Here is a 19822-nt window from a genome sequence, read left to right on the forward strand (position 1 = left end):
TTGATTTGGATAGCAGACGCGCTATCCGACGCTAGCCGCCGACCGCATCGGTGATTGGGTGAAGTCCTTCGTCGCACCGTCGATCGCTGGAACGCAGGTGAGCACGGGTGTTGATGAGCAAATGAGGGCTGGCGTAGGTGGATAGCTAATGTTTTTAGCATAGCTCCGTGAGGTCCCGTAGCTAAGTTAACTTCAATGGCGTCGTTAGCAACAGCATTGTTAAGCTTCGCCAGGCTGGAAAGCATTAACCGTGTTGTTACAGGTCCAGTGTTTAATAGTATTGTTGATTTTCTGTCTATCCTTCCAGTCAGGGGCTTATTTCTTTTGTTTCTATATGCAGTTAAGCCCGATGCTATCACGTTAGCTCCGTAGCTAAAGTGTTTCGCCGATGTATTGTTGTGGAGATAAAAGTCACTGTGAATGTCCATTTTGCGTTCTCGACTCTCATTTTCAAGAGGATATAGTATCCGAGGTGGTTTAAAATACAAATCCGTGATCCACAATAGAAAAGAAAAGATACGTCCTGCACTGCACTCTAGTCACTCTCACGTACCTCACCCACGAATCTTGCATCCTCGCTCAAATTAATGGGGTAATCGTCGCTTTCTCGGTCCGAATCGCTCTCGCTGCATTCAAAACAATGGGGAAATGTGAGGAGCCGTTCAACCTGTGACGTCACGCTACGTCCGGTACAGGCAAGGCTTTTTTTATCAGCGACCAAAAGTTGCGAACTTTATCGTCGATGTTCTCTACTAAATCCTTTCAGCAAAAATATGGCAATATCGCGAAATTATCAAGTATGACACATAGAATGGATCTGCTATCCCCATTTAAATAAAAAAATGTCATTTCAGTAGGCCTTTAAATTTGCACAGTGAGGTCTGAGGTCAAACACAATCCATTTAGTGAGGCTGGTTGACCTTTTTCATTTTGCTGCTAAATATTTTTTTCAAACTGCTATCTAGATTCACATTAGCATGCCATATCATTTTTTGTATCATTACAATGCACCCCAATGCAGAGACAGACAAGTGGTGAATAAAACCTGGTTTAATAAAGAAAAGTGCATTTGGGAAAAAATACACAGAACGCAGCACTACAAAAACGGGGTGAAGCCACTATAAAAAGTACTATGACCGATGAGCCTATAAGTGATGACCTCAGACTGCAGCTAAGCAAGTGGAAAAAGTACTTAGCAGGCCGGAACTTTGAGAATTGTAACAAAGTTAACTGTGAAACTTCTGTAGCCACACAGGACGGCTCAATTTTGCACTGACGTCCATCCATCCATCCATTTTCTACCGCTTATTCCCTTTGGGGTCGCGGGGGGCGCTGGAGCCTATCTCAGCTACAATCGGGCGGAAGGCGATTTTTTACAACATGTGACGTCAGTCACATATTGTAAAAAAAAAATAATATTATTATTACATATTATTATTTTAGTTCAAAGTTAAAAATTAATACAGACTTAGTGTGAACAAAATATTTTTTCTGAAAAAAATAAAATGCAAAATTTGGGTAACCAAAAATACACACATTGCAAATGATGCAGTGCCAAAACATCATGGCAGCTTCTTTAATCATTGACCTTATTCGGTTAAAATGTGTGTACATTGTATTTAACTGTTTTGGACACCATTTTGAGATTTTTTTGAAAGAAATGACTTTATCGATTACTGCTCTTATTAATCAAAAGTAAACGTATATAAGTACCTTTACCAGTTTTAGTTGTTGACCTCCAAAATTTACATTTGACTGGGTAATATTTGTGTTTTTTTTCTCTGTGTATTTTATTTGCTACTGTTCAAATATGTGTAAAATATGTTAATTTGTGCTGACATATGGTTAAAAGTGAAAACAGGATTTTTAACCTAACTGGGTGTGATGTTTTTGCTTTTCCACAGTTTTTGAGATAACTACGGTGCAGGATTCAATGGTGCGTCGAGACATTGTCTTCTTAGTGGATGGCTCAAACTACATTGGCAGCAATAACTTTCCATATGTTCGAGACTTCATGATCAATGTGGTCAATCAACTTGATGTGCGCCCTGACAGAGTCCAAATTGGCCTCATGCAGTTTGCTGAGCAACCCAAAATTGAGTTTTATCTTAACAGCTTCCGCAACAGACAAGATGTTGTGAACAGGATCTCTCAACTCAGATTGACTGGAGGCTCAGTTTTGAATACGGGTGCAGCCATGGATTATGCCCTCTCCAACATGTTCCAGACATCAACAGGGTCACGCAGGAAGCAAGGAGTCCAGCAGGTGTTAGTCCTTATCACAGGGGGTCCAACCCAAGATGAAATAAAAAGTGTAGCTGATAAACTGGCTTTGGGGGGTGTTTTGACCTTTGTGGTCAGTTCTGGGCAAGCAGAACAGGACTCACTTAGAAGAGTTGCTTTTGTTCCAGAGTTGGCTTATCATGAATCAAGCTTCTCTTATTTACCAGCTGTGGCTGAACAAATCATGCCAAAGCTGATAACAGTTGTTGGTGATACAGATATATCAACAGTCCCTGAACAACCTGGTGAGTTTCTGTTTATTTTTCACCCATGTTTAAGTACTTTGATTGTGATCCCAAAAAAAGTCAAATGGGCTTTGTTTTTGTTTTGTTTTCCACAGTGGTTGCTGGTTCTGAAAGGGATGTTGCCTTCCTTATTGATGGAACTGACTATGTTCGACAAGATTTTGCTTACATCCGGGATTTTATCCTCAAAGTAATTGAACCACTTGACATTGGGAATGACAAAGTGAGAATTTCAGTGGTTCAGCACAGCGAGAGGCCAACACCAATTTTTTACCTTAATACTCACCAGACCAAAGACGAGGTTTTGAGAGCAGTCAGCGAAATGTCCCTGGCTGGAGGACGTAGTCTCAACACAGGTTCAGCTTTAAAATTCATGAAGGACACCATTTTGTCTGAGAGGTATGGCAGCAGGAGGGCGCGGAGTGTTCCACAGTTTTTGATAGTTTTGACTGGAAGCCGATCAAGGGATAACGTGAAGGAACCTGCCGGTGAACTAAAGACAGAGGGAGTTGTGCCATTTGGTGTTGGTGTCAAGGATGCAGACCACAAGCAAATTGAGGAAATTTCACACAACCCATCGTTTGCTTTCAGAGTGAAGGAATTCAGTGAACTTAGTACTGTACCACAAAAACTCAATACCTACGTGAGCCTTCCGAGGGTACAGCTCGACAACGTCCTACAACAAGGTAAAAAAAAACATTTGCATTTCTGCTGTTTGTTCAGTTCATTTCAGCTATGTGGATTGAACGGGGTTCTAACAATGTGAATATATGTATATATTTTTTCTATTTATATTACAAGGGCATGATATAAAACGAGACATTGTGTTCCTACTGGATGGATCTGATAACACAAGAGATGGATTTTCAGAAATAAAACTCTTTCTTAAGAGCATAGTAGAGAGCCTCTATATAAGTGAGAATCAAGACAGGGTGTCTGTGGTTCAGTTTTCTGACAAGCCTGATGTCAACTTCTATCTGAATTCCCACAAGACTCAGAGTCACGTTACGAATGCCATCGACAATTTAAGGCACAGCGGTGGGAGGCGCCATAATATTGGGGCAGCCCTGCAGTTTGTGAGACACAGTGTCTTCACTTCCTCTTCTGGCAGTAGAAGGCTAGAAGGTGTGCCTCAAATGTTAATTCTTCTCACTACAAAACCTTCCACTGATGATGTGAGAGGCCCAGCCTTTGCTCTTAAAGAGCATGACATTGTGTCAATAGGGGTTGGATTGGGAGATGCAGATTTTTCGGGCTTGGAAACCATTTCATTCAAACCTGGTTTCATCTACAAGGTCACTAATGTCTCCATATTGCCCACCATCCAATCAAAACTTGTTGATATGCTGAATGTAAATAAAGTCACAGAAGAATCTACAACAGGACAACCTGATTTAATAAGTAAGTACCACGATACCAACTTCCACTGCCTATTTCTACTCAGATTAATACATTTACTCTTGCAATATAGATTTAGAAAATGAAAAGATTGATCATAAGTGATTCTAAACTGTCTTTACATACATTTTACAAAGGGTTATTACAGTCAATGTACTGCACTTAACTGTTCTCTATATTGTTTTGTATGTCTTCACCTTTCTACCACGTAGTTCTTTTTACACAATGAGCCCTATTACTGCTTTTATACTTGGAGATACCACGTTGAAATCCTGTATACAGACATTTTAGTGACAGAAAAATCATCAACTTATAGGCGTTCATCTTGTAATATATCTCTTATCCTTCTTTAATGCTGATACATAAGGAAGGGTAGGGCACTCTTGAACTTACAGTCTATTAAGTATATTTACATTAATATATTTATACACCTGATACAGGACACTGTAAGAGGGACATAGTGTTCCTTCTTGATGGTTCAGATGACTCAAGAAATGGACTACCAGCTATTCGAGAGTTCATCAGAAGAATGGTAGAAGAGCTGGACATTGATGAAGATAAAGTTCGCGTGGCTGTACTTCAATATAGTGACGACACCAGTGTTTATTTCAACTTTACAGCTCATAGTTCCAAAAGGGCTATCATTTATGCTGTGAGAAGTCTCCGACATAAGGGAGGAAGGCCAAGGAACACTGGAGCTGCACTAGAGTTTGTGCGAGATAATGTATTTACTGCTGCTGCTGGAAGCAGAGTTGTAGAGGGAGTCCCTCAGATTATGTTTTTATTGACTGGAGGTGAATCCAATGATCATGTTTCAGGAGCTACATTGGACCTTAAACAAATTGGTGTTCTCTGTTTTGCTATTGGAATGAAAAATGCTAAACAAGAAGAGCTACAGGAAATTGCCTCCTCTTCCGTTTATATTTTTAATCTGCCTTTTTTTGGTGAACTTTTGTCAGTTCAACGAGAGATAGTGGCATTTGTTCAGGTGGGAAAAACACTTGAGCTTCCTGTAGGTAAGAATGATCTCTGGTTTGCACGTGCTCTGTTTTTAGACATTTTCTCTTTGAAACACAATGAAACCGCATCAACATCTAAAAATCTTCTGTTGATCAGTTTCCTATCCTTCATACTATTTCCACTTATTTCAAGAAACTTGGTTGCCGTTTATGTTGTTTCTCCTTCTTTTTGGCTCTTATTTTCCCTTTGGACCCACTGGAGAGCCATCACTTGACAGTTCTACAATATTATGTTCAAGCTCTTCCTTGAGCCAATGATTAGCATATCATTGACATTGGCATTGATTGGATGGAAATAGCTTTCAACTTCCATCGGCCTCTCGCTTTTAAGCATATCGGTTCCTTCATCTAGTGTTGCTTGATTGTTCTACCGTATCTTCAATGTTCTATTTCATATCCAAATAGTGGCTCTGACATGTAAATTACTGTCCTGTTGTCCTATTATTTGATCCTTACCATGATTTTCCTCTTTTTTTCTAGTGGAGGACGAGTCCCTACAAAGAGACATTGTGTTTCTGGTAGATGGTTCAGATTCAAGTTTGATTGGATTTCCATCAATTAAAGGTTTTATCACACAAGTGGTTCAAACACTCACTGTTGGTGAGAACAGAGACCGAGTTGCTGTTGTCCAATATAGCAGTGATCCACGGACGCATTTCAGTTTCAACACCTACACAGAATCACAAGATGTTCTTACTACTGTGCAGCAATTGCAACATAAAGGGGGTGGATACCTCAATACTGGGGCAGCTCTTGAATACGTGAGAACCAATACTTTCACTGACTCCTCTGGTAGTCGGCGCAGAGAAGGCGTGCCTCAGATATTGATTCTTTTGAGTGGAGGAATATCTCAAGATGATGTTGCAAGTGCTGCTACAGCTCTTAAGGATGACAACATTTTTACATTTTGTATAGGAACAAAAAAATCTGATATTCTTGAGCTGCAAACTATTGCACATATACCTTCCTATGCCTTTAGTGTGCGGGATTTTGAAGATATTGGACAAATCCATCAGCAACTTGTTTCATTTGTCAAAAGAGTACCTCGGCAGCCCAGTTCGCAGCCTGTATTAGGTAAACTGATGTTTGTATTACGTCTGTTTCACTTTTGCTCTTGCTCTCGATCTATCTCGCTCTATCAATCTCACTTTATCTGTCTGTCGTTCTGTCTGTCTACCTACCTACCTAGCTATCTTTCTACTTATAATGAATTGTATTGGCCTACTAACTGAATCTTTGCTTTCTGTTTTAAATGCCCATGTGGTTTCAGATTCCATCAGTCGTGACATTGTATTTTTACTTGATGGATCGAACAAGTCTAAACCAAGATTCGAAGATATCAAAGACTTTGTACTCGGGATAGTGGCAGAACTTCACATCAATACAAGCAAAGATCATGTAGCTGTGGTTCAGTACAGCAACACAGCACAGATTTACTTCAACTTGGCACATTTTTTTGCAAAGGACATTCTTGTTGATACAATAAGAGGTCTAAGTCACAAAGGAGGGTCACCAAACAACATTGGAGCAGCTCTCCAGTATGTTAGGGACTATGTCTTTACTCCTGAATCGGGAAGTAGACTTCATCAGGGTGTTTCACAAGTTCTTTTTGTTCTAAGCAACGAAAGATCTGCAGATGACATAAGAGCCCCTGTCAGAATGCTGAAAGAGCTTGGTGTGATTATAATTGCTATTGGAACAGCGAATGCTGACACTCTACAACTTCAAACATTGTCGCACAATGCCAGATATGCACTTTCTGTAACTGATTACAAGGAGCTTCCGACTGCCAAGGAGGGTGTGTTGTCACTACTTAAAGAAGCTCCCCAACTTTTAGAGCAATCTGCCGCAGTGGAGAGTTTTGGTAAGCTGTTCTGTATTGGATTGTTTCTTCAATTGTGAACAACAAAAAAACATTTCTGTTTCAGTTCTAAAGGATTGTTAAAAATGATAAACTTGTTTTCCACTAGTGATTCTTAAGAATTGACTACTGTTGAGCATCCATCTTTTTACATGTTTGTCTTTACTACAGATTCACAGAAAAATGATGTCGTTTTTCTGATTGATGGATCATATGACTCTCGAAATGGCTTTGAAATGATACGACAATTTATTGAAAAAATGGCAGAAAATTTTAATCTTGATGATGACAGAGACCAAGTGGCTGTCGTTCAATACAGTCGCGATTCCACAGTCAATTTCTACTTAAATTCGTATTCATCGAAGACTGATGTGCTCAATTCCATCCGAACAATGAGGCATAAGTATGGAAGACCCCTCAACCTAGGCAAAGCCCTGGAGTTTGTCAGAGACAATGTGTTTGCAGCTTCAGTCGGAGGTCGTCGTGAATATCTGGTTCCTCAGTATCTGTTTGTTTTTAGTGGTGGCAGATCACAGGATGATGTGAGAGGACCAGCACAGTCACTCAAGAAAAATGGAATAAAGACTTTCAGTATTGGTACAGAGAATGCTGATACATTAGATATGCAAAACATCTCTTTTAAACCATCACATTATTTTTATGTTACAAGTTTCACACATTTGCCAAGTATACACCAACCCCTGAGAGCCATCTTGGAGGATGTTGAAGAAACAACTGGATATACACCAACTGTTGGTAAGAAATAACAAAAATACATTTTTGAGGCAAAACTTATACTTAGTGAAGAAAATTATTTTTGTGCATGAAAAAACCCATCTGCAGAGAACGATGCGCAATGTAAAGCGGAATGGAGGGGCCACTTTGAATACCGGTATAGCCCTAGATTATGTTAAAACAAATGTGTTCACTGCATCATCAGGAAGCAGAGCCTGGAGAGGAAATCCCACAGTCATTGATTTTCTTAAGTGGGATAAGGTCAAAAGACAATGTCTCAGAACCAGTGGACAGACTAAAAGATGCTGATATTGTCCTTTATAACATTGCGGTGCAGTACGCAAATCAACAAGGCATGGATAAAATGGCGCATAGTGCTGAAACAGAATATTGTATCAAAGAGACATCTCAATTTCCTCTAGTGACGTAACTTTTACTCTCAACAGTATTTTCTGTCAAAAACATAGTCATTCCTGGTTTTGGTGAGTAAAATTAATCAAAATCTACAGTATGTAATGATTTCTACTTTAATTGTATGACAGTTATAAATCAAGGCTTGAACTGAATCGAGGGCAGGGCTGTTAAACTAAATTATTGTCAGGGGCCACAGTTCTACCTTCACAATTATTATTCTCCATTCCCAGGGTTGGAGAACAAGGATATGTCGATATGTTTATAGTTATAAGCTAATCCTAGCGAGGAGACTGAATGTTTTGGGGCAGGTCTTTGGGCATTCATATGACATTTACGACTTAACTTTAGGTTGTTGCAGGTTTAAAATAAAAAAGCAGAGTTGAGGTTGAGGCAATCGTAGATTGAGGTACAACTCTAAAACAACAATAAAAGTGTTTGTAAGAGTCAGAAAACAGTAGCCCGTGTTTAAAGATAAAGATAGGACGCATTTCGGTCAGCACAAATTATGTAACTTTCACTTGGAAAAACATCACAAGTTTTCTGGTATTGCTGTGTATCGGAAATGTGTGTGGGTAGGGCAGGTCCGTGTCATGTAGTAGAAGTGAAAAAACAGTCTTCAGGAAGAGTTACTAAAGGAAATGGTAGATCTAGAGGTCTGTGCAAAAAATGACATTGGCTTTTTAGAGGTTGGCACACCAAGCTGATATGTCTCACATTTTGTGTAATACAGTCGACAGCCAGCCAGTCGGAAAGGACATTGTTTTCTTGTTGGATGGATCTGACACCACAAGAAATGGATTCTCAGCTATGAGAGACTTTGTCCAACAAGTAGTAGAGACACTTAATGTGGACGACAACAGAGATCGTGTCTCAGTAGTTCAGTACAGCAGAGACGCATCTGTCCAGTTCTATCTAAACACATACACAACAAAGGGCGAGATCCTTGAAATTGTCAAAGGTCTGAGGCACAAAGGTGGAAGACCCCTCAACACGGGAGCAGCTCTCCAGTACTTGAGGGATAATGTCTTCACAGCCTATGCCGGCAGCAGGCGGCTTGAGGGAGTTCCACAGGTCCTAATTTTGCTAAGCAGTGGAAGGTCTTTTGACAGCGTTGATGCATCAGCTGCTGCTCTCAAACAGCTGGGAGTGCTGATCTTTGCAATCGGAACCAGGGGCTCCGATAGCAGAGAACTGCAGAAGATAGCCCACGATACCAGCTATGCTCTGTCTGTGACTGAATTCTCTGACCTACCAAGTATTCAGCAACAGCTCCAATCCTCCGTGAATACTGTGGTGATTGACGTCACCCCGGAATCACCACCAGTCATTGGTACGTTTACAAGCACATTATATAAGTATGCACGGTTAGGTTATCCGATCTTCCATATCTGCAATAACATAAATAAACTGCGCTAGTGCCAACCTTATTTTTACAGAGATGGGACTTTCTCTTAGAATAGGGCTTGAAATTGAAAGAGGCAGCACTCTAAAAAGATGTCAAACAATATTTTTGGTCAGCCAGTTTCAACGTTTTACAAAGTTTGTTTTACCACATTTTCTTCCGTCTTCTTTCAGCTGAAACCGATGTCAAAAAGGATATTGTATTCCTTCTTGATGGCTCAGATGGCACAAGAAATGGTTTCCCTGCCATGCGTGATTTTGTTGAAAGCGTGGTAAAGAAACTTAATGTGGGAGCAAACAGAGACCGTGTCTCTGTGGTCCAGTACAGCAGAGATGCAGAGGTCCAGTTCTATCTGAACACGTACACCTCACGAGATGCTATTGAGGATAGAGTCAGAGGGCTCAGACACAGAGGAGGCAGACCTCTCAATACAGGGTCTGCCCTCCAATACGTCAGAGACAACATCTTTACAAACTCTTCTGGTAGTAGGCACGAGCAAGGTGTTCCACAAATGTTGATCCTGCTAAATGGCGGAAAGTCTTCTGACAGCACTGACATTCCAGCATCTGCTCTCAAACAGCAGGGCATCTTTACAATCAGCATTGGAACACAGAGCTCTGACAACAATGAACTCCAGAAGATTTCTTATGATCCGAGCTATTCTCTGTCCGTGCCTGAGCTCACTGACCTTCCCAATGTCCAAGATAAACTATCCTCTGTAATGAGCAGAGTCCAAAGAGCAGTGCCCAATACGCCCACAGTGACTGGTAAGCCAGATATCTATCCCAAACACATGGCAGCATGGCAAGTTGGCTGGTATTAGATTGTATCGGAAAGTGTTGGATAGGGCAGGTCCCTGTCGGATTTTATAAGAAGAAAGACAGGCAAATCGCGCAAATCATGTGACTTTCGCTTGTTAGAGGCTGGCACACCAAGTTAATATGAGATGGGGATTTCTCTTAGAACAGGGCTTGAAGTTAAAAGAGGCAGCCCTCGTAACTTAAAAAGATGTCAAAGCACGTTTGGTCAGCAAGTTTCAACATTTTGCAAAGTTCGTTTTACCATATTTTCTTCCGTCTTCTTTCAGCTGAAAGCGATGCCAAAAAGGATATTGTATTCCTTCTTGATGGCTCAGATGGCACAAGGAATGGTTTCCCTGCCATGCGTGATTTTGTTGAAAGAGTGGTAAAGAAACTCAATGTGGGAGCAAACAGAGACCGTGTCTCTGTGGTCCAGTACAGCAGAGATGCAGAGGTCCAGTTCTACCTGAACACGTACATCTCAATAGATGCTATAGGGGATGCAGTCAGAGGGCTCAGACACAGAGGAGGCAGACCTCTCAATTCAGGGTCTGCCCTCCAATACGTCAGAGACAACATCTTTACAACCTCCTCTGGTAGTAGGCACCAACAAGGTGTTCCACAAATCTTAATCCTGCTAAATGGCGGAAGGTCTTCTGACAGCATTGACATCCCAGCATCTGGTCTCAAACAGCAGGGCATCTTTACAATCAGCATTGGAACACAGAGCTCTGACAACAACGAACTCCAGAAGATTTCTTATGATCCGAGCTATTCTCTGTCCGTGCCTGAGCTCACTGACCTTCCCAATGTCCAAGATCAGCTTTCCTCTGTAATGAGCAGAGTCCTAAGGGCAGTGCCCAGGACACCCACAGTGACCGGTAAGCCAGATATACATCCCAAACACGCGGCAGCATGACAAGTTGGCTGAGTGTATCGGAAGGTTATGTGGTTAGGGCAAGTCCCTGTCAGATCTTAAGAGTAGAAAGACAGGCAAATTGCGCAAGTAATGTGACTTTCGCTCGTTAGAGGTTGGCACACCAAGTTAATATGTTTCACATTTTGTGTACCACAGTGGACAGACAGCCAGTCGGAAGAGATGTTGTTTTCTTGTTGGATGGATCTGACACCACAAGAAATGGATTTTCAGCTATGAGAGACTTTGTCCAACGAGTAGTAGAGACACTTAACGTGGACGACAACAGAGATCGTGTCTCAGTAGTTCAGTACAGCAGAAATGGAACTGTCCAGTTCTATCTGAACACATATACGACAAAGGGCGAGATCCTTGAAAGTGTCAGAGGTCTGAGGCACAAAGGTGGAAGACCCCTCAACACGGGAGCAGCTCTCCAGTACTTGAGGGATAATGTCTTCACAGCCTCTGCCGGCAGCAGGCGGCTTGAGGGAGTTCCACAGGTCCTAATTTTGCTAAGCGGTGGAAGGTCTTTTGACAGCGTTGATGCATCAGCTGCTGCTCTCAAACAGCTGGGAGTGCTGATCTTTGCAATCGGAACCAGGGGCTCCGATAGCAGAGAACTGCAGAAGATAGCCCACGATACCAGCTATGCTCTGTCTGTGACTGAATTCTCTGACCTACCAAGTATCCAACAACAGCTCCAGTCCTCCATGAATACTGTGGTGATTGACGTCACCCCAGAATCACCACCAGTCATTGGTACGTTTACAAGCACATTATATAAGTATGCACGGATAGGTTATTCGATCTTCCATATCTTCAGTGACATAAAGATACTGAGCTAGTGCCAAGCTTATTTTTTCTGAGATGGGGATTTCTCTTAGAACAGGGCTTGAAGTTAAAAGAGGCAGCCCTCGTAACTTAAAAAGATGTCAGAGCACGTTTGGTCAGCAAGTTTCAACATTTTGCAAGGTTCGTTTTACCATATTTTCTTCCGTCTTCTTTCAGCTGAAAGCGATGCCAAAAAGGATATTGTATTCCTTCTTGATGGCTCAGATGGCACAAGGAATGGTTTCCCTGCCATGCGTGATTTTGTTGAAAGAGTGGTAAAGAAACTCAATGTGGGAGCAAACAGAGACCGTGTCTCTGTGGTCCAGTACAGCAGAGATGCAGAGGTCCAGTTCTATCTGAACACGTACACCTCAAGAGATGCTATAGGGGATGCAGTCAGAGGGCTCAGACACAGAGGAGGCAGACCTCTTAATACAGGGTCTGCCCTCCAATACGTCAGAGACAACATCTTTACAAACTCCTCTGGTAGTAGGCACCAACAAGGTGTTCCACAAATCTTAATCCTGCTAAATGGCGGAAGGTCTTCTGACAGCATTGACATCCCAGCATCTGCTCTCAAACAGCAGGGCATCTTTACAATCAGCATTGGAACACAGAGCTCTGACAACAACGAACTTCAGAAGATTTCTTATGATCCGAGCTATTCTCTGTCCGTGCCTGAGCTCACTGACCTTCCCAATGTCCAAGATCAGCTTTCCTCTGTAATGAGCAGAGTCCTAAGGGCAGTGCCCAGGACACCCACAGTGACCGGTAAGCCAGATATACATCCCAAACACGTGGCAGCATGACAAGTTGGCTGGTATTGGAGGGTATCGGAAGGTTATGTGGTTAGGGCAAGTCCCTGTCAGATCTTAAGAGTAGAAAGACAGGCAAATCGCGCAAGTAATGTGACTTTCGCTCGTTAGAGGTTGGCACACCAAGTTAATATGTCTCACATTTTGTGTACCACAGTGGACAGACAGCCAGTCGGAAGAGATGTTGTTTTCTTGTTGGATGGATCTGACACCACAAGAAATGGATTTTCAGCTATGAGGGACTTTGTCCAACGAGTAGTAGAGACACTTAACGTGGACGACAACAGAGATCGTGTCTCAGTAGTTCAGTACAGCAGAGACGCAGCTGTCCAGTTCTATCTGAACACATATACGACAAAGGGTGAGATCCTTGAAAGTGTCAGAGGTCTGAGGCACAAAGGTGGAAGACCGCTCAACACGGGAGCAGCTCTCCAGTACTTGAGGGATAATGTCTTCACAGCCTCTGCCGGCAGCAGGCGTCTTGAGGGAGTTCCACAGGTCCTAATTTTGCTAAGCGGTGGAAGGTCTTTTGACAGCGTTGATGCATCAGCTGCTGCTCTCAAACAGCTGGGAGTGCTGATCTTTGCAATCGGAACCAGGGGCTCCGATAGCAGAGAACTGCAGAAGATAGCCCACGATACCAGCTATGCTCTGTCTGTGACTGAATTCTCTGACCTACCAAGTATCCAGCAACAGCTCCAGTCCTCCGTGAATACTGTGGTGATTGACGTCACCCCAGAATCACCACCAGTCATTGGTACGTTTACAAGCACATTATATAAGTATGCACGGATAGGTTATTCCGATCTTCCATATCTTCAGTGACATAAAGATACTGAGCTAGCGCCAAGCTTATTTTTTCTGAGATGGGGATTTCTCTTAGAACAGGGCTTGAAGTTAAAAGAGGCAGCCCTCGTAACTTAAAAAGATGTCAAAGCACGTTTGGTCAGCAAGTTTCAACATTTTGCAAAGTTCGTTTTACCATATTTTCTTCCGTCTTCTTTCAGCTGAAAGCGATGCCAAAAAGGATATTGTATTCCTTCTTGATAGCTCAGATGGCACAAGGAATGGTTTCCCTGCCATGCGTGATTTTGTTGAAAGAGTGGTAAAGAAACTCAATGTGGGAGCAAACAGAGACCGTGTCTCTGTGGTCCAGTACAGCAGAGATGCAGAGGTCCAGTTCTATCTGAACACATACACCTCAAGAGATGCTGTAGGGGATGCAGTCAGAGGGCTCAGACACAGAGGAGGCAGACCTCTCAATACAGGGTCTGCCCTCCAATACGTCAGAGACAACATCTTTACAACCTCCTCTGGTAGTAGGCACCAACAAGGTGTTCCACAAATCTTAATCCTGCTAAATGGCGGAAGGTCTTCTGACAGCATTGACATCCCAGCATCTGCTCTCAAACAGCAGGGCATCTTTACAATCAGCATTGGAACACAGAGCTCTGACAACAACGAACTCCAGAAGATTTCTTATGATCCGAGCTATTCTCTGTCCGTGCCTGAGCTCACTGACCTTCCCAATGTCCAAGATCAGCTTTCCTCTGTAATGAGCAGAGTCCTAAGGGCAGTGCCCAGGACACCCACAGTGACCGGTAAGCCAGATATACATTCCAAACACGCGGCAGCATGACAAGTTGGCTGGTATTGGAGTGTATCGGAAGGTTATGTGGTTAGGGCAAGTCCCTGTCAGATCTTAAGAGTAGAAAGACAGGCAAATCGCGCAAGTAATGTGACTTTCGCTCGTTAGAGGTTGGCACACCAAGTTAATATGTCTCACATTTTGTGTACCACAGTGGACAGACAGCCAGTCGGAAGAGATGTTGTTTTCTTGTTGGATGGATCTGACACCACAAGAAATGGATTTTCAGCTATGAGAGACTTTGTCCAACGAGTAGTAGAGACACTTAACGTGGACGACAACAGAGATCGTGTCTCAGTAGTTCAGTACAGCAGAAATGGAACTGTCCAGTTCTATCTGAACACATATACGACAAAGGGCGAGATCCTTGAAAGTGTCAGAGGTCTGAGGCACAAAGGTGGAAGACCCCTCAACACGGGAGCAGCTCTCCAGTACTTGAGGGATAATGTCTTCACAGCCTCTGCCGGCAGCAGGCGGCTTGAGGGAGTTCCACAGGTCCTAATTTTGCTAAGCGGTGGAAGGTCTTTTGACAGCGTTGATGCATCAGCTGCTGCTCTCAAACAGCTGGGAGTGCTGATCTTTGCAATCGGAACCAGGGGCTCCGATAGCAGAGAACTGCAGAAGATAGCCCACGATACCAGCTATGCTCTGTCTGTGACTGAATTCTCTGACCTACCAAGTATCCAACAACAGCTCCAGTCCTCCATGAATACTGTGGTGATTGACGTCACCCCAGAATCACCACCAGTCATTGGTACGTTTACAAGCACATTATATAAGTATGCACGGATAGGTTATTCGATCTTCCATATCTTCAGTGACATAAAGATACTGAGCTAGTGCCAAGCTTATTTTTTCTGAGATGGGGATTTCTCTTAGAACAGGGCTTGAAGTTAAAAGAGGCAGCCCTCGTAACTTAAAAAGATGTCAGAGCACGTTTGGTCAGCAAGTTTCAACATTTTGCAAGGTTCGTTTTACCATATTTTCTTCCGTCTTCTTTCAGCTGAAAGCGATGCCAAAAAGGATATTGTATTCCTTCTTGATGGCTCAGATGGCACAAGGAATGGTTTCCCTGCCATGCGTGATTTTGTTGAAAGAGTGGTAAAGAAACTCAATGTGGGAGCAAACAGAGACCGTGTCTCTGTGGTCCAGTACAGCAGAGATGCAGAGGTCCAGTTCTATCTGAACACGTACACCTCAAGAGATGCTATAGGGGATGCAGTCAGAGGGCTCAGACACAGAGGAGGCAGACCTCTTAATACAGGGTCTGCCCTCCAATACGTCAGAGACAACATCTTTACAAACTCCTCTGGTAGTAGGCACCAACAAGGTGTTCCACAAATCTTAATCCTGCTAAATGGCGGAAGGTCTTCTGACAGCATTGACATCCCAGCATCTGCTCTCAAACAGCAGGGCATCTTTACAATCAGCATTGGAACACAGAGCTCTGACAACAACGAACTTCAGAAGATTTCTTATGATCCGAGCTATTCTCTGTCCGTGCCTGAGCTCACTGACCTTCCCAATGTCCAAGATCAGCTTTCCTCTGTAATGAGCAGAGTCCTAAGGGCAGTGCCCAGGACACCCACAGTGACCGGTAAGCCAGATATACATCCCAAACACGTGGCAGCATGACAAGTTGGCTGGTATTGGAGGGTATCGGAAGGTTATGTGGTTAGGGCAAGTCCCTGTCAGATCTTAAGAGTAGAAAGACAGGCAAATCGCGCAAGTAATGTGACTTTCGCTCGTTAGAGGTTGGCACACCAAGTTAATATGTCTCACATTTTGTGTACCACAGTGGACAGACAGCCAGTCGGAAGAGATGTTGTTTTCTTGTTGGATGGATCTGACACCACAAGAAATGGATTTTCAGCTATGAGGGACTTTGTCCAACGAGTAGTAGAGACACTTAACGTGGACGACAACAGAGATCGTGTCTCAGTAGTTCAGTACAGCAGAGACGCAGCTGTCCAGTTCTATCTGAACACATATACGACAAAGGGTGAGATCCTTGAAAGTGTCAGAGGTCTGAGGCACAAAGGTGGAAGACCCCTCAACACGGGAGCAGCTCTCCAGTACTTGAGGGATAATGTCTTCACAGCCTCTGCCGGCAGCAGGCGTCTTGAGGGAGTTCCACAGGTCCTAATTTTGCTAAGCGGTGGAAGGTCTTTTGACAGCGTTGATGCATCAGCTGCTGCTCTCAAACAGCTGGGAGTGCTGATCTTTGCAATCGGAACCAGGGGCTCCGATAGCAGAGAACTGCAGAAGATAGCCCACGATACCAGCTATGCTCTGTCTGTGACTGAATTCTCTGACCTACCAAGTATCCAGCAACAGCTCCAGTCCTCCGTGAATACTGTGGTGATTGACGTCACCCCAGAATCACCACCAGTCATTGGTACGTTTACAAGCACATTATATAAGTATGCACGGATAGGTTATTCCGATCTTCCATATCTTCAGTGACATAAAGATACTGAGCTAGCGCCAAGCTTATTTTTTCTGAGATGGGGATTTCTCTTAGAACAGGGCTTGAAGTTAAAAGAGGCAGCCCTCGTAACTTAAAAAGATGTCAAAGCACGTTTGGTCAGCAAGTTTCAACATTTTGCAAAGTTCGTTTTACCATATTTTCTTCCGTCTTCTTCCAGCTGAAAGCGATGCCAAAAAGGATATTGTATTCCTTCTTGATAGCTCAGATGGCACAAGGAATGGTTTCCCTGCCATGCGTGATTTTGTTGAAAGAGTGGTAAAGAAACTCAATGTGGGAGCAAACAGAGACCGTGTCTCTGTGGTCCAGTACAGCAGAGATGCAGAGGTCCAGTTCTATCTGAACACATACACCTCAAGAGATGCTGTAGGGGATGCAGTCAGAGGGCTCAGACACAGAGGAGGCAGACCTCTCAATACAGGGTCTGCCCTCCAATACGTCAGAGACAACATCTTTACAACCTCCTCTGGTAGTAGGCACCAACAAGGTGTTCCACAAATCTTAATCCTGCTAAATGGCGGAAGGTCTTCTGACAGCATTGACATCCCAGCATCTGCTCTCAAACAGCAGGGCATCTTTACAATCAGCATTGGAACACAGAGCTCTGACAACAACGAACTCCAGAAGATTTCTTATGATCCGAGCTATTCTCTGTCCGTGCCTGAGCTCACTGACCTTCCCAATGTCCAAGATCAGCTTTCCTCTGTAATGAGCAGAGTCCTAAGGGCAGTGCCCAGGACACCCACAGTGACCGGTAAGCCAGATATACATCCCAAACACGCGGCAGCATGACAAGTTGTCTGGTATTGGAGTGTATCGGAAGGTTATGTGGTTAGGGCAAGTCCCTGTCAGATCTTAAGAGTAGAAAGACAGGCAAATCGCGCAAGTAATGTGACTTTCGCTCGTTAGAGGTTGGCACACCAAGTTAATATGTCTCACATTTTGTGTACCACAGTGGACAGACAGCCAGTCGGAAGAGATGTTGTTTTCTTGTTGGATGGATCTGACACCACAAGAAATGGATTTTCAGCTATGAGAGACTTTGTCCAACGAGTAGTAGAGACACTTAACGTGGACGACAACAGAGATCGTGTCTCAGTAGTTCAGTACAGCAGAAATGGAACTGTCCAGTTCTATCTGAACACATATACGACAAAGGGCGAGATCCTTGAAAGTGTCAGAGGTCTGAGGCACAAAGGTGGAAGACCCCTCAACACGGGAGCAGCTCTCCAGTACTTGAGGGATAATGTCTTCACAGCCTCTGCCGGCAGCAGGCGTCTTGAGGGAGTTCCACAGGTCCTAATTTTGCTAAGCGGTGGAAGGTCTTTTGACAGCGTTGATGCATCAGCTGCTGCTCTCAAACAGCTGGGAGTGCTGATCTTTGCAATCGGAACCAGGGGCTCCGATAGCAGAGAACTGCAGAAGATAGCCCACGATACCAGCTATGCTCTGTCTGTGACTGAATTCTCTGACCTACCAAGTATCCAGCAACAGCTCCAGTCCTCCGTGAATACTGTGGTGATTGACGTCACCCCAGAATCACCACCAGTCATTGGTACGTTTATAAGCACATTATATAAGTATGCACGGATAGGTTATTCGATCTTCCATATCTTCAGTGACATAAAGATACTGAGCTAGTGCCAAGCTTTTTTTTTCTGAGATGGGGATTTCTCTTAGAACAGGGCTTGAAGTTAAAAGAGGCAGCCCTCGTAACTTAAAAAGATGTCAAAGCACGTTTGGTCAGCAAGTTTCAACATTTTGCAAGGTTCGTTTTACCATATTTTCTTCCGTCTTCTTTCAGCTGAAAGCGATGCCAAAAAGGATATTGTATTCCTTCTTGATGGCTCAGATGGCACAAGGAATGGTTTCCCTGCCATGCGTGATTTTGTTGAAAGAGTGGTAAAGAAACTCAATGTGGGAGAAAACAGAGACCGTGTCTCTGTGGTCCAGTACAGCAGAGATGCAGAGGTCCAGTTCTATCTGAACACGTACACCTCAAGAGATGCTATAGGGGATGCAGTCAGAGGGCTCAGACACAGAGGAGGCAGACCTCTCAATACAGGGTCTGCCCTCCAATACGTCAGAGACAACATCTTTACAAACTCCTCTGGTAGTAGGCACCAACAAGGTGTTCCACAAATCTTAATCCTGCTAAATGGCGGAAGGTCTTCTGACAGCATTGACATCCCAGCATCTGCTCTCAAACAGCAGGGCATCTTTACAATCAGCATTGGAACACAGAGCTCTGACAACAACGAACTCCAGAAGATTTCTTATGATCCGAGCTATTCTCTGTCCGTGCCTGAGCTCACTGACCTTCCCAATGTCCAAGATCAGCTTTCCTCTGTAATGAGCAGAGTCCTAAGGGCAGTGCCCAGGACACCCACAGTGACCGGTAAGCCAGATATACATCCCAAACACGCGGCAGCATGACCAGTTGGCTGGTATTGGAGTGTATCGGAAGGTTATGTGGTTAGGGCAAGTCCCTGTCAGATCTTAAGAGTAGAAAGACAGGCAAATCGCGCAAGTAATGTGACTTTCGCTCGTTAGAGGTTGGCACACCAAGTTAATATGTCTCACATTTTGTGTACCACAGTGGACAGACAGCCAGTCGGAAGAGATGTTGTTTTCTTGTTGGATGGATCTGACACCACAAGAAATGGATTTTCAGCTATGAGGGACTTTGTCCAACGAGTAGTAGAGACACTTAACGTGGACGACAACAGAGATCGTGTCTCAGTAGTTCAGTACAGCAGAGACGCAGCTGTCCAGTTCTATTTGAATACATATACGACAAAGGGCGAGATCCTTGAAAGTGTCAGAGGTCTGAGGCACAAAGGTGGAAGACCCCTCAACACGGGAGCAGCTCTCCAGTACTTGAGGGATAATGTCTTCACAGCCTCTGCCGGCAGCAGGCGGCTTGAGGGAGTTCCACAGGTCCTAATTTTGCTAAGCGGTGGAAGG

General features: G+C 43.7%; 1 protein-coding gene across 2 annotated transcripts in view; it reads left to right on the forward strand.

Annotated features, from left to right (window-relative positions):
• Positions 1 to 19822, forward strand: part of LOC133663380 (collagen alpha-3(VI) chain-like) — a 124656-nt gene that overhangs the window by 32576 nt on the left and 72258 nt on the right. For both annotated transcript variants that reach the window (XM_062067805.1, XM_062067806.1), the window contains 2 exons: positions 1905 to 2528; positions 2624 to 3214. In XM_062067805.1, coding sequence (XP_061923789.1) covers positions 1905 to 2528; positions 2624 to 3214 — 1215 coding nt within the window. The remainder of the gene's footprint in view (positions 1 to 1904; positions 2529 to 2623; positions 3215 to 19822) is intronic.

Source organism: Entelurus aequoreus, linkage group LG13 (assembly GCF_033978785.1).
Source record: "Entelurus aequoreus isolate RoL-2023_Sb linkage group LG13, RoL_Eaeq_v1.1, whole genome shotgun sequence".
Classification (NCBI taxonomy): Eukaryota; Metazoa; Chordata; class Actinopteri; order Syngnathiformes; family Syngnathidae; genus Entelurus; species Entelurus aequoreus.